Genomic DNA, 14,271 nt, shown 5'->3' with positions numbered 1-14,271 from the left:
AAGGACCCCCTTAGTGGTCTTTCCTGTACTCTGGCCCCTTCCAAACCAAACACCAAGTTCTGGCTCCCACACATCTGATGTCAGAGGAATTTGGGTATTGGAATAATTTCCCTTCCCCTCACTGCCAGTGCACGCAAGTGACTTCTAATCCAATCTGTTTACTCTTTTGAGATCCTCTCCCATTAGTCCCTCAGTGGAACCAGGACACCTTCTCCCGTTTTCTCCTTCTTTGCCTGCTTCCATAGTCCATCTTGCAAACACATCCTGCTCAATACAGACTGAAGTTTCTGTCACTCAGAATAGAGTGATCCATAAACCTGGAAGAGAGAGAGGGTCTCAGATTCAGCCAGGCCAGGCTGGTGTGTGTGTGGTGGTGTCCTTAAACGCAGCTCCCAAGACTGCCTCACGGCAGAAAGGGCAGGGGCAGTAATGAGGAAGTAGGGCTGCTGCCTATGAATGGTGGTTGGAAGGTGGAGGCAGCAATGAAGGGAGTGGAAACATCCCTGAACCCCTATAGGCATTTGTCTTGTGCTTGCTCCAGAAGTCCTGTCCACAAGATGAAATTCATAGACACAAACAAATCTTTAACTCCTTTGAATGCCAACATTGCCCAGATTCTGGGACCAGCTTTTCCTGGTAAGACCTAAACTTTGTCTTCTATTCCCTAACTCTTAGTAGAGTGAAGCAGTCTCTAAGGATGGAGTACTTCCCTTAGCCTCCCCACCCTCACCGATTTCAGCCTAACCTGGTCATTGGGCTTTTAATGAGGCAGTGGTGGGGGCTCTGGATCCATGGCATGGTTTCCTCTGGGCGCACTCCTGGATCATGGGACCGCCAGAAGCTGAAGTTCTGAGCATCAGTCAAGGGGACTCTGAAGACCTGATTGGGGACTGAATGTTGGGGGAGGGCAGGTTATCCAATTTTTTCAAGTTCTTTGCTTTCTCGTGGCAGCACAAGCCCAGCCTAGCAACTGGGCCTGACCAGGTGCTGAGAAGTCCTGGGAATCTGGTCACCACACCCAGCTTCACTTCCGGATTCCAGCATCTCACACCCTTCATGGTCAGTTGAATCAGTCTTGGTTCTTCCTGCTGTTACTAAGCTCTCTCCAAGAGAGATTTCCCAAGTGCTAAGATGGTGGAAAAATAAGCGGCCAACCCCTTAGGGAAATGTGCAGGATGGGTCTACGGGCTCTTACCCCTTGCTCCCAGGCTTAATCATTCTCATTCCCTTCTGTCTCTAAAAAAATTGCTTCCTTTGCTCATTTCAGGTAATTCTCTGAAACTCAGCAATGAATACCTCAAATTTAGGTACTGCTAATAGATTCACTTACCAAGTGTCTATTATGTTTTAAATGTATTAGGTGTTTTTAAGATTTTGAATAGTATCAGACTTAGGGTTTTTTTTTTTTTTCTTTATTCTTTACTTGGATAAATCTAATTATACCACTATATAATATTTGTATATTCTTTAAACTTAGAATTATAGCCCAATATCCTGGCTATATAGTCTTTATAATTATTTAAAAAAAATCCCTAATATACCATTGAGCAGATGTTACATTTTTGACTTAGTTGTTTTTCTATTAATAGTAAGCTCTTAAAAAGAATTTGCTATGAAAAATAACTCTTAGATACTCTTCTTCACACATATGTCTCTTTAAATTTCTGAAAGTATCTTAGTTTTCTAAAGTAGATTTTAATTTTGAGATAATTATGAATTCACATATAGTTGTAAGAAATGATAACATAAATCCTGTGTACCCTTTACTTAATTTCCCCCAACGGGGAAGGGAATTGGCCTTTTATAGTCATATTCTCCAATCCCCTCCTTGGTAGTCAATAATGTGTTCTTCATTTCTATAATTTTGTGATTGTAAGAATGTTATATAAATGGCATCATACAGTGTGTGATCTTTTGGGGACTGATTTTCTTTACATGGCATAACTCTCTGAAGATTCCTAGTTCTCACATGTATCAGTAGTTTGTCCTAGATGCATTTTCTCTAACTTTTATAACAATGCTAGAATATGATTCCCATTTTCACATGGTTCAGAGAGCTTACGTGGTTAAAGGAACTTGTCCAAGGTCACACAACTTGTTTGAAGTTTAAACTCCATTCAGATTCCAAAGCTAGTGCTTGGTCTACCACTACTCACAGGCATAGCATATAATATAAAAAGTACTCTCTTAAATTGTCTCATTTTGTTGTGATACTCATAGTTCTGTAAGATTGGTAGGATAGGCATTTTTTTTTTTCCTTAACAAATCAGTAAGCGTTAAGTGATTACCGAAGGTGAGACACTTAAAAAAACTAGGACTAAAATATAGGGCTTCTGCTTCTAGTCTGATTCAATTTTTGTTTTATCTTGCTCACCCCATTCAAGTCTACTTTCTCCCTCCTTTTCTCAGCCTCCCTTCTTGGCTGTTTTCCCCCCGCTTTTGCCCTGCCCTAAAATCATGCCCCACCACAACCCAGGCATTCTTTATGAACTCAGGCATATCTGTTCTGCCTCTAGCATACTGCCCACTCCAAGATACTTACATGTCTTTAACAACACCTTCTTTACAGCTTCATGATACCTTGTGTGGCTATTCTGGTGCACAGAATAATTCCCATCTTCTGAGATAATAGGGGGAAGCCTAGTGGGCACTGGTTCCTTCTGGTCTGAAACAAGAAGCAGACTTATTATAAATACTTAGCAAGTGGGACTATTTGGTTTTCTGAGTCACTGGCCTCCATGCCAGCCAGGCACATGGCAGGGGTCTCTCCTAGCCACTGAAATCTGATCTCAGAAGTCAATTTGCAATGCCTGTGTCAGAAGGGAGGGAGAGAGAACCCAGTGATCACAAACCTCCCTCCCCATTCTCTTGCTCCTCTCCGACTCCTGGGTTTTGAATGGCTTCCAGCTGGAATCAGGATACTGACAGACACTTCAGGTTAGTGCAGGTGAAAAAGGCCCCTTATCTGGATGGACACCTATTTCCTGGCATTGGCATACTTGAAGAGCTTTAATTGGTCTAATAGGAAAAGTTATATTTGAACTAAGTTTTGGAGAATAAGGAGTCCATGAGACACAGTGGTATCAGGAATTGCATTTCAGGCAGCAGGATAGCAAGTGTTAGAAGATAGAAGTATTAGAAAGGCTTTAGCTTGCTATTGATTTAGAGCCTGATTTGTGCTTGGTAAAATGGAGAGGGGCAGGGAAGGGGCTAGAAAAGTGGTGGAGAGTAGGTAAGGTAAGGTATGGTAGAGTAGGGCAGTGTATATTTTATGTTTTTATTTTATTTTGGAGACAGAGTGTGAGTGGGGGAGGGGCAGAGAGAGCGAGAGAGACAGACATAATCTGAAGCAGGCTCTGGGCTCTGAGCTGTCAGTGCAGAGCCTGACACGAGGCTTGAACTCACAGACTGCAGGATCATAACCTGAGCTGAAGTCGGACGCCCAACCAACTCAGCCACTCAGGCATTCCCTAGGGTAGGGCAATATAAACCTAGCATTCTTATGGAGGCTTAGGAATCCTCTCCAAGGCAAAACTGAAATCTCACTATGGAGGCTGAGAAGACCAGAACTTCCTTATTCAGGTCTAAATGTTTGTGTCTCCCCTAAATTCCTGTGTTGAAAATCTAATTCTCAAGGTGATAGTATTTGAAAGTGGGGCCTTTGGGAGGTGATTAGCTCATAAAGATAGAGCCCTTATTAGTGCCTTTCTAAAAAAGCCTCAGAGAGCTCCCTCTCCCCTGCCACCACATGAGGGCACAATGAGAAGTCTGCAACTTGAAAGAAGGCCCTTACCTGACCAGGCTGGCACACTGATCTTGTACTTCTAGCCTCCAAAACTGTGAAAATTTCTGTTGTTTATAAGCTACCCAGTCTATGGCATTCTGTGACAGCATCCCAAATGGACTAAGGTGCCAGCCTCTCTTGCAGCTAGGGCATGGGCAAAGAGTTTTAGTGAGGTCAAACACATCTGCCTCAGATTCTGGGTTAAGGATGAGGCTGCAAAGAAGCAGGGGCTATGTAAAGTCTTTGTCTACTAATGGGAAGTTGCAGCGGTGAAGCTGCATCTTATTTCTAGCAGCAGCATCCAGAGCCTGGTGTCCTTAGTGTCTGCTACGGTAATGAATGCAGCAGTGTTTATGCCAAACAGGTCTGCAGCATGATTCTGAACATTGTTTCTGGTTATTAGCCACCAAATTTGGTTCTCTGTTCCTTTTACAGCTCTATGCACTTCCCAATATTCTTTTTAAAGGAATTACTTTATTGTAAAATTGACATAAAATTAGTTGTACATATGGTTTTGGAGGTAAGTATATACCTGTGAAACCATCACCAGACTATGCCATAAACCTATCCATCCCTTCCAAAAATTCCCTCCCCTCCTCTTTATTGTAATTTATTCTGTGATAAGAACATTTGACAGGAGATACGCTTTTAGGAAGTTTTTTAGTATATTATACAGTATTAACTATAGATTCTGTGCTGTACAGTAGATCTCTAGGACTTATCCTTTTTTTTTAAGTAACATTTTTTAAATGTTTATTTTGTGAATGTGTGAGAAAGAAAACATCCCAAGCAGGTTCCACACTCACTGTTGAGCCTGATGCAGGGCTCGATCTCACCACCAAGAGATCATTACCTGAGCCAAAATCACGAGTTGGATACTCAACTGACTGAGCCACCCAGGCACTCTTAGGACTTCTGTAACTGAGACTTTGTACCCTTTGACTACTACCCCTCCACTTATCCCTCCCCCCAGCTCCTGGCAACCACCATTCTATTCTCTGCTTCTGTAAGTTTGATTATTTTTATTTTTTTATTTATTTAAAAAAATTTTATAGTTTATTTTTGAGACAGAGACAGACAGAACATGAGCTGGGGAGGGGGCAGAGAGAGAGAGAGACAGACAGAATCTGAAACAGGCTCCAGGTTCTGAGCTGCCAGCACGAACTGCGAGATCATGACCTGAGCCGAAGTCGGACGCTTAACTGACTGAGCCACTCAAGTGCCCCAAGTTCTTCATGAAGTAGTATCATATAGTACTTTTCCTTCTTTGTCTGGCTTATTTCACCTAGCATGTCTTCTGGGTTCACCCATGTTGTTGCAAATGGCAGGACTTCCTTCTTTTTAAAGGCTGAATAATGTGTGTGTGTGTGTGTGTGTGTGTGTGTGTGTGTGTGTGTGTGTTACCATATTTTCTTTAACCATTTGTGCATTGATGGACATTTATGCTGCTTCCATGTTTTGGTTACTGTGAATGATGCTGTAATGAACATGGGAGTGCAGGTATCTCTTTGAGATCATAATTTTTTTTAGTGTTTTATTTATTTCTGAGAGAGACAGCAAGAGCAGGGTGTCAGAGAGAAAGGGAGACACAACCTGAAACAGGCTCCAGGCTCTGAGCTAGCTGTCAGCACAGAGCCCGACACAGGGCTCAAACCCACAAACTGTGAGATCATGACCTGAGCCAAAGTTGGACACTTAACCGACCGAGCCCCTGAGATCATAATTTCAATTCCTTTGGCTATATACCCAGAAACAGGATTTACTTTTACTTTTTTTGCAGAAACTCCATACTCTTTTCCATGCATTGCACCAATTTACATTCCCATGAATGAACAAAGGTTCCCCCCCTTTTCTCCACATCCTCACCAGCATTTTTTTTCAGTTTATTTAGAGAGACGGAGTGGGGAACGGGCAGAGAGAGGGGGAGAGAGAATCCCAAGCAGGCCCTAGCCTGGAGCCTGAGGTGGGGCTAGAACTCACAAATCGAAGATCATGACCCAAGCCAAAATCAACAGTCGGAAGCTTAACTAACAAGAGCCACCCAGGCACCCCCTTTTTTCTTAATAACAGCCACTTTTACAGGTGTGAGGCGGTATCTCACTGTAATTATAATTTTTTTAATGTTTACTTATTTTTGAGACAGAACCAGGGAGGGGCAGAGAGAGAGGAAACTGGGGAGGGGTAGAGAGGGAGGCACAGAATCCAAAGCAGGGTCCAGGTTCTGAGCTGTAAGCAAAGAGTACGATGTGGGACGCGAATCCACAAACCATATCATGACCTGAGCCAAAGTCAGACACCTAACCCACTGGGCCACCTATGTACTCCTCATTATAATTTTAACTTGCATTTCCCTGAAGATTAGTGATGTTGAGCATCTTTTTCATATACCTGTTGGCCATATGTATGTCGTCTTTGGAAAAATTTCTACTCAGATTTTATGTCAGTTTTTTCAACCAACTGAGCCACCCAGGTGCACAGATCTTCTGTCAGATTTTTAATCACTGTTTTGTCTTTGTTTTTGCTTTTGAGTTACAGGAATTTCTTGCTTTGAATATTATTCCTTTATCAAATATATGGTTTAAAACTATCTTCTCCCATTCTGCGAGCTGTCTTTTCATTTTGTTGATTGTTTTCCTATGCTGTGCAGAAGCTTTTTGATGTTATCCCACCAATATTATTTTAATAAATTCACGTTCTGCTTAAATAGGCTAGATTTGGCTTGCATCTCAGACTCCTGAGCTTGTCAGGAACTGGATCAGTTTGCCGTTCTCTCCAGAAATTGTTGTGATTGTTGACTCACCTCTGGTAGAGAGAGGGGATGCCACTTCTCTTCTGGAGTTTTACCCTGGATCCTGCTTTCCCCCTTCATTCTGACTTGACCCTATTCATTCATTTTTGTCCTTCCTTCCCCACTTTTGCTCTCTGGTTGAAATCTCCTTTCACATTCTCTGAGAATAATACCACCGGAGTGAGGCACTATTTGAAACCCTTCCTTTGCCAATTGAGGATTTGGACAGGTGACAGAATATTGAGTTCTGGAAGCCTGAACTGAACCTGGGGGCTGATTTGTACTTCATTACAGGTTACCACAATGAGGGGCCACTTCCTGAAAATAGTGTCATTTGACTTTGGGCAAGGTGGGGGTGCCAGAATGTCTGTGGCTGAGTAGATGTGGACTGAGGAGGAAGAGCAAGAGCATATTCCTAGTGGGCAAAGGGACCTTGACTGTGAGTAATTATTGGTCTGGGTGCAAGTAATTGTAGGAGCTCTTTATCTGGTCCTGAGGCCTCAGACTGAATGTCCTTAAGGGTACAGCCAGGTCATGTTTTCTATTTAATCTCAGTTTCTAAGTAGTAGGCTCCCAGCTTCCCATATAAGTGTACATGGAGGTGTGTTAAGACAGTATCTCTCATTTGGATGCCTTCCTCCTGAATCAAGCACCAGCTGGCATACTCTTTGGATTGGGTTTTTGGCAAACTGGAAGATACTTTTGGTAACCCATAATTTCCCCCAGCTGCCAAGTTTTGAAAGCCACTTGGGGTCAAGGGCAGTGAGCTGTAGGTAAAAATCGTGCCACAGCTATTGTGAATGGGCATGTTTTAGGTGGAGGGAGGCAATGAGTTCTTTATAACCAAACTCTATACTGTGGCAGGGTAGAGGAACCCACCATTTTGTTGGTAGTGTAATAGAGGTTCTTCATCCCCCCAGTTAATTTTATGCTCCATATAGTTTTTGGTGGTAAATAGATACAAAAGGCCCTGACAGTTTCTTCTAGAACAGGGCCATAAATTGGGAGTTGCCATAAGACTGCATCTAATACTTTGAATGTACCATGAAGGACTTGGGGTGGTGTAAAAGTACTTGGGTGGATCTTCTACTTACCCAAATTAATGTTGCAGGTTTCTGAATACTTTAGGCTTCCCAGGGCCACTGGGGTAATCACAAAATCTTAGTTATCCACTACTTTGCCTATTGCCTCTGGTTAGCTGGAACTGGGAGTGACAGCCACAATGTTTTCAGGTTGAAGAATTTTTAGAATGGGTCTACCTCAATGGCTACCAGAATTCTGACTTGTAGGTTAGAATACTTGCTTGACTGTTCCAAATGCTTAGTATACAGTGGTGATAATATTTAACACACATTACCTGCAAGTTGGTATTGCTGCAAGCAGAGTAATAGCACCATGACTAGAAAATTCACACAAGATCAGTTTGAGAGAAAATATGGTATTTTACATAAAAAAATGTATCTAGGATTTCCTATCAGATACTGGGCATTAATACCTTGAAGTTGGCTGGAGCAGTAACATAGATTGAAATTGGCTGAAGCCAGTTTGAAGTGTTTGGAAGACCATGTTGATTTATGGTCTTCCTTGACATAAGAACATTGTCAGTGCATTGGGAGGAAGTGGACAGGAGCAGAAGACCAGAGAACCAGGGCACATTTTACATATGGGGGCAGTTCCTTTGCCTCCATGTCCAAAAATATCTTCCTCAAAGTGGTGCATTTGTTCAGGATTCTGAACACAGGGGAAGTAGATGGGGTATGGGATAACAGAGGCCTAGTGCTGGCTGCAGACTGTTGATGTAAGAGGGACTACATGGATCTTCTGGAGATAATAACAGTAAACCAAACTAATAATGAATGTGCTCAGCACAACTATAAAAGGTAGGTACTATTATTATTTTACAAATGGGGGAAAAGAGTCCTGGAGAAGTTTAGTAATTTGCGCAAATACACTGAACTAGCCTATGGCAGAGACATGAATTTAACTCAAGCAGTTTGGATCCAGAGCCCATGCTGTTAACCAACACACCAACCTGTTCTTGAAATCATCTATTCAAGCTTCCAGGCAAGACAAAAGACTAAGGGAAAACATAAACTGATAAAACTGGCCTCTTGTTGGGGTCCCTTGCGTACAGCTCAATGGGGGTCCTGTAAAAGGTATCTGCTCACCCTGGGACCAGACTTGAGTTGGGTGGGGCACAGGATATAATTATCTCATTCCAAAGGCAGATCCCTGCCTCCTTGAGCTCCACTGAAATGTGGAGTATCATTTCCTATGGCTAGCATTGGGGAAGCAGAAGACTAAACCTGGTGGGCCACTCTGCAGTAGACTGGACAGGTGCCAGTGCAGAAAACCACGGGGGAAATGCTGCACTCCCACAGAAAAAGTGGCCTATCTGCTGTTATACAGACATAGTCACCCACCTTGGAGGTGCCTCCTTCTTAGGCTTTGGCAAATTGTAGCTATGAGTAGCCTGAGTATCTTCCCTCCTCTAGTTTCAGGTGGATAGGGGATGATGGTCTATAGCAGCTATAAGATATATGGGTTTCCAAGAAACATTTATTTTCTTATTATTAAAAAAAATTTTTTTTTTTTTGAGAGAGAGTGTGCATATGGGGGTGGGGAGGCTGGGGGCAGAGGAGGAGCAGAGGGAGAGGGAGAGAGAATCTTAGGCAGGCTCCACACCCAAGCCCAGTGAAGCCTGACACGGAGCTTGCTCTCACGACTGTGAGATCGTTACCTGAGCTGAAATCAAGAGTCCGATGCTTAACTGACAGAGCCACCCATGTGCCCCCAAGTAACATTTCTCTAACTTCAGTAAATTTATCCATTTGGGAAGGCAGAGGGGTTTAGAGGCTTTGGGCAATTCATTCTTGGCTGAATTGTGCCATTCCCACTCCCATTTGAAAAAACAGACTATAGTGCCCTCTGCTGGAATCTAAGAATGCGATCCCCAGCTGTCTCCTAACAGGTGGGTCACCAAACAGGCCTGTTCGGAGAGATCAGAAGACCTAGAAGATTGAGCAAAGAGCATTCCAGCCAGGGTGGGGAAAACCATCTAGTGTCCTCTGACAGGATCCAGAAAATGAGAATGCAAGTGAGAAGTGCTCAGCTTTTACCATGTATTTGAGGCTTACTCTTTCTTTGAAGAGATTATTTAGATGGGTGCCCAGGTGGCTCAGTTGGTTAAGCGTCTGACTTGGTTTGGGCTCAGGTCATGATGTCACAGTTCATGGGTTTGAGCCCCACATTGGACAGCACAGAACCAGCTTCAAATTGTCTCCCTCTCTCTCTGCTCCTCCACTGAAGTTCTCTCTCTGTCTCTCTCAAAAATAAACATTAAGAAAAAAAAGAATTGGAAGAGCAACTCTGAGGACTCGGTGAATTCTTCTGGGAAGAGGAATGATAAAAGCAGCAGTGGATGAAGATGTGTGGAGCTTGAACGTCACTGTGTCTGGCTAGAGTGCAGTTGCTAGAGTCTGGCAAGGAACCGTAATTTGTCTCGAGACAAAAACAAGCATAATCTCTTCCTACCACCACCCCCATCAACTTGCCTCTAAGACTCTATCAATGGAAAATGTCCTGAGTGTAGATTTGTGTTATGATGAGGTTTAGACTGACGTAGGGTTTTCATGCAACAGGACAAGGGAGTTGTCTCAGCAAAGGGCCAAATAAAACTTAATTTGTCTGAAATCAAGATAGTGAAACTCTGGACTAAGAGGACTGCTCAGGTATGAAGCTTAGATGGACGAGCAGAGTTCAAAGCAGGTGGTGAGACAGTCTGCAAAGGAAAGGGCAGATATAGGGTCATGCTCCCCAGGGGAGGACAGAGGCAAAGGACACGGAAAGCTTAGGCATTCAAGAGTCCAGGGCATAAGATGAACAAACTCTGGAAGCTGGACCAAAACTGCAGGGGCCAGTATTAGGATCAGGAAGGGTGAGTTTGGGAGGGCAGGAATCTACTAATTGGTGGACATGTGAGTTCTGGTCACAGGTGAGGGGTTCTCCTGTGCAGACAGCTGTAACTGAATGAAAAATCCTTTGAAGCCAGTCAGTAGTTTTTACTTCTCAAGGAATCTTAATAGTTAAAAATACTGCTTTCCAGATACCCTATCCTGGCAAGTATGTCTTGAGAAGTAGACAAATATATTCCATACCTATATAATAACATATTAACGGTTTATAACTTTTCCTCCAGTCACCTATTGTACAGTGTGTTAGGTCTTTTTTTTTTTAAATTTTTTTTAATGTTTTATTTATTTCTAGGAGAGAGAGAGAGACAGCGTGAGCAGGAGAGGGTCAGAAAGAGAGGGAGTCACAGACTGAAACAGGCTCCAGGCTCTGAGCTGGCAGTCAGCACAGAGCCCGATGCGGGGCTCGAACCCACGAACCGCGAGATCATGACCTAAGTGAAAGTCGGACGCTTAACCGACTAAGCCACCCAGGCGCCCCTCGTGTGTTAGGTCTTACGAGCATTACATACGTTATTTCATTTAATTTCCACAACAGATCTATAAGGCATTATTATCTTCATTTACAGGCAAGGAAACTGAGGCACTCTTTATTTGCTTAGAGTGAGTTAGCCCCCTGAGCCTGAACAACTTTGGATACCTGAAGTTGTTTTGATATGAAGTCAAGGATAGACCTAAGAATGCTCCCCACACCGTTTTCCCCTTTGGTTTTTCTATTTTGGTTCTTTATCAGGAGGAAAAGAAAGGAAGGAGGCAGAGACTTGCAGAATATTTGGTTACATGTGTTGACTCACCTCTATGAGTTTTCATTATGACTATAATAAGGAAAGCTTGAGTGGGCCCTTTTAAGTAGAATGTTAATACACTCACACCTACAGAGGGAAAAAAACCATCTTTCGTCAAAGAAAAATTGTGAATGACTTAAAAATATCCTTATAGTAAGAGTGATAGAAGTGTTAGTATTAATACATTCATTTTTATGGTTGCTGTTAAGGCCCTAGGTGATGGGCAAGGTTAACAGTGTGGCTAATTTGAGCATGGAGAACAGGCTGAAGTGCTAGTGCAGGTGGACAGAAAAGGGTCAAGCCACTTGAGTGAATGCGTTGACAAGGTGAAATCAGCTGATCATTCCAAAGACAAGTGTGGATTACAAATAAGAGTCCTGCAAGATTGTTTGGATTGTGGAAATAAGGGGCAGCAGAGTCAGAAACTGTGGGTTCCTTGAATTAATGGACCTATCAGTCGGGATTAAGAAGACTGGGGAAGCAAGTGGATTTGGCTTGCTAGGAGCCAAATACACTACTGTATTTTATTCATCCTCTTTCTGCCCCTTCCTTGTTAATTTCCCAAACCTGTTCTCAAATAATAGAAACATGTGAGGCAAGTTCCCACCTGGTGGTCTACAGGCCCAAACCTCTCTTCCCAGCTGATCATATACTGCAAGCAGCCTCAGCAGTACCAGGAGTCAGAATGATCTGAGCCCTGTTGCAGTTTTCTGTTGATCTGTTAAACAAGATGAGACCTAAGAGAACATCAACATGGTAAGCGGATATGAACGTTGGTGACTAGATACAAGCAGTTTCATTGGAATGACTGGGGCAAGTGCCTGACTGGCATGAGTTCAAGAGAATGGAAGGAGAAGAAATGGAGACAGCAAGACCAGACAACTCTTGAGGAATTTTTCTGCATAGGGGGCAGGGGAATAGGAAATTGTTTAAGATGGAAGAAACTGTAGCATGCATGTATGCAGATAGGAATGACCAGAGATGGAAAAATGGATGAAATAGAGTGCAAATAGTATTGGAGTAGTGTCCTTTGAACAGGCAAAAAGATGATCGTTCATTCATTGAAAGACACATGTGGGCACAGATGCATATAGATGGATAGATGTGATTTGTGTGAGGTTGTAAGAAATAATCTTCTAATTGCTTATGTTTTCACAATGAAAACTGTGAAATAGAAGACAAGTCATTATCTGAAAGTGAGGCTAGAGGAGGAACTGTTGGAGGTCTGAGGAAAGGGAAAGCATAATGAGGCCTCCGGAAGTGTGAGAGAGTGTATGGAACAAGGAAATGTAGTCTGACTTCTGGGCATCCATAAAGGCCCACCTGAGTTTAGTGATCATGAATTTAAAGTGAGGCCTATCAGCATGGTGGTTTTTCTCTAGCTGATGAGTATAAACTACTCTTTCTAGGAGTTGTGGTATAATCTGGGGTGGGAAGGGGGAGAGAATGGTGGAGAAAGAAATGGGAATAATATTTTGAGAGTAAAGGGAGAGCCTTCCTCCCCTCCCCCCCCTTGGAAGAGGCTGCAGAACATTTATATACTTATGGAAATAATTTATTTAGGAGGAAAAACTGAAGGAGAAGGAGATAGTTTCAGGAGCAAAATCCTTGAGTAGGTGAGAGGGGGTGAGATCCAGTGCACAAATGGAGTCATTTCATTCACTGTGCTAGAGGGAAGTTAGATGTGGAATGTTAGATGTCACGATGGGAAGTCTCTTATGATTGCTTCTATTTTCTTAGTGAAATAAGGAACAAAGAAGTTATCAGCTCAAAGTGAGGATGGGAGAGGGGTTTTAGAGACTTGAGATGTGAAATAGTTGTCTTGAGGAGTAGGGGAGTGACTAGAGAACTACATCAGAATTGTCACGCAGTCCTGAGTGCCCACCTGAAGTTTGCTGCTACAGTACTAGTCATTCTAGGAAGACTAAGTGTCCTCGAAGGAGAGCCATTTACATGAACCTTTGTCTTGATAGGTTTCCCTGGAGTTCAACACTCTAACTTCCTGGAGTTTCACAGTCCTATAGTGAGCTCCTAGAGTCAGCCTCGTGTGCCCTAGACCTTGGCCATATGGGCCCAGACTTCAGCTCTGAGACCGTTCAAAAGGCTTCAAGGAAATACTAGAAATAGAACATATTTTCTACTGAATGGAATTTTAAGTAGAAATCTGAATGACATGGTTGAAGCAATGTTGCCTGAATGTCATTGTAGAAAGGGTAGTAGTACCAGAAATACTTTTCTAAGTTTCCTTTTGTTATGAAGACATGAATCATGGGCAGAGTGCATAGATATTTCAGGGTATGCATGATTTATTAAAATGAGTTGTCAGAAGTGGGAGATGGGTTACAGGCTTCTGGCTGGGATGCAGTGAGAACAGTCTGTGATCAAAGTGGGTGCAGGTGCTTTGCTATACTCTTGGCCTTGAATTGCTTCTAGATTCTAAAATTTGCTATGAAGATAAAGCTCTAGCTTCAGCTCTACACATGGCTGGGTTGTTCTCATTCTTCAGGGTGTTGCTCAGACATTACCTCCTGGTTTACTCTATTTAATAAAGTGGGCATCTCCATAAAACTTTAAAAATAAAAGGGAGCACCTGGGTGGCTCAGTTGGCTAAGCATCTGACTTCAGCTCAGGTCATGATCTCATAGTTGTGAGTTTGAGCCCCACATTGGGCTCCGTGATGACAGTGCAGAGCCTGCTTGGGATTTTCTCTTTCCCCCTTCTCTGCCCCTCCCCCACCCATGCTCGCGCTCTCTCTCTCTCTCTCTCTCTCTCTCTCAAAATAAATAAACTTTAAAAATAAATAAATACAGTGGACATCTCCAAGTTATTCTCCATTTTGGGATCTGCAACCTCAGTTGCCTACAAGAGCCAGGCAGATGTCTGTGAGTAAAGCAAACTGAGGAAGAAACCTGTCTCATCTAAAGAGGCAGCTGCTATTTGCTC

General features: G+C 42.9%; 1 protein-coding gene across 1 annotated transcript in view; it reads right to left on the bottom strand.

Moving 5' to 3' along the window:
* Window positions 1-138: 138 nt before the first annotated feature.
* Window positions 139-14,271, bottom strand: part of SPMIP11 (sperm microtubule inner protein 11) — a 28,762-nt gene continuing 14,629 nt past the window's right edge. The window contains exons 2-4 of the mRNA XM_077753288.1: window positions 2,543-2,665; window positions 746-890; window positions 139-317 (exon numbers count right to left, since the gene is read on the bottom strand). Coding sequence (XP_077609414.1) covers window positions 269-317; window positions 746-890; window positions 2,543-2,665 — 317 coding nt within the window. The 3' untranslated portion in view covers window positions 139-268. The remainder of the gene's footprint in view (window positions 318-745; window positions 891-2,542; window positions 2,666-14,271) is intronic.

The sequence above is a fragment of the Crocuta crocuta genome, unplaced genomic scaffold (genome assembly GCF_008692635.1).
Source record: "Crocuta crocuta isolate KB4526 unplaced genomic scaffold, BGI_CrCroc_1.0 scaffold30, whole genome shotgun sequence".
NCBI lineage: Eukaryota > Metazoa > Chordata > Mammalia > Carnivora > Hyaenidae > Crocuta > Crocuta crocuta.
This window is presented reverse-complemented; position numbering and strand designations above follow the sequence as displayed.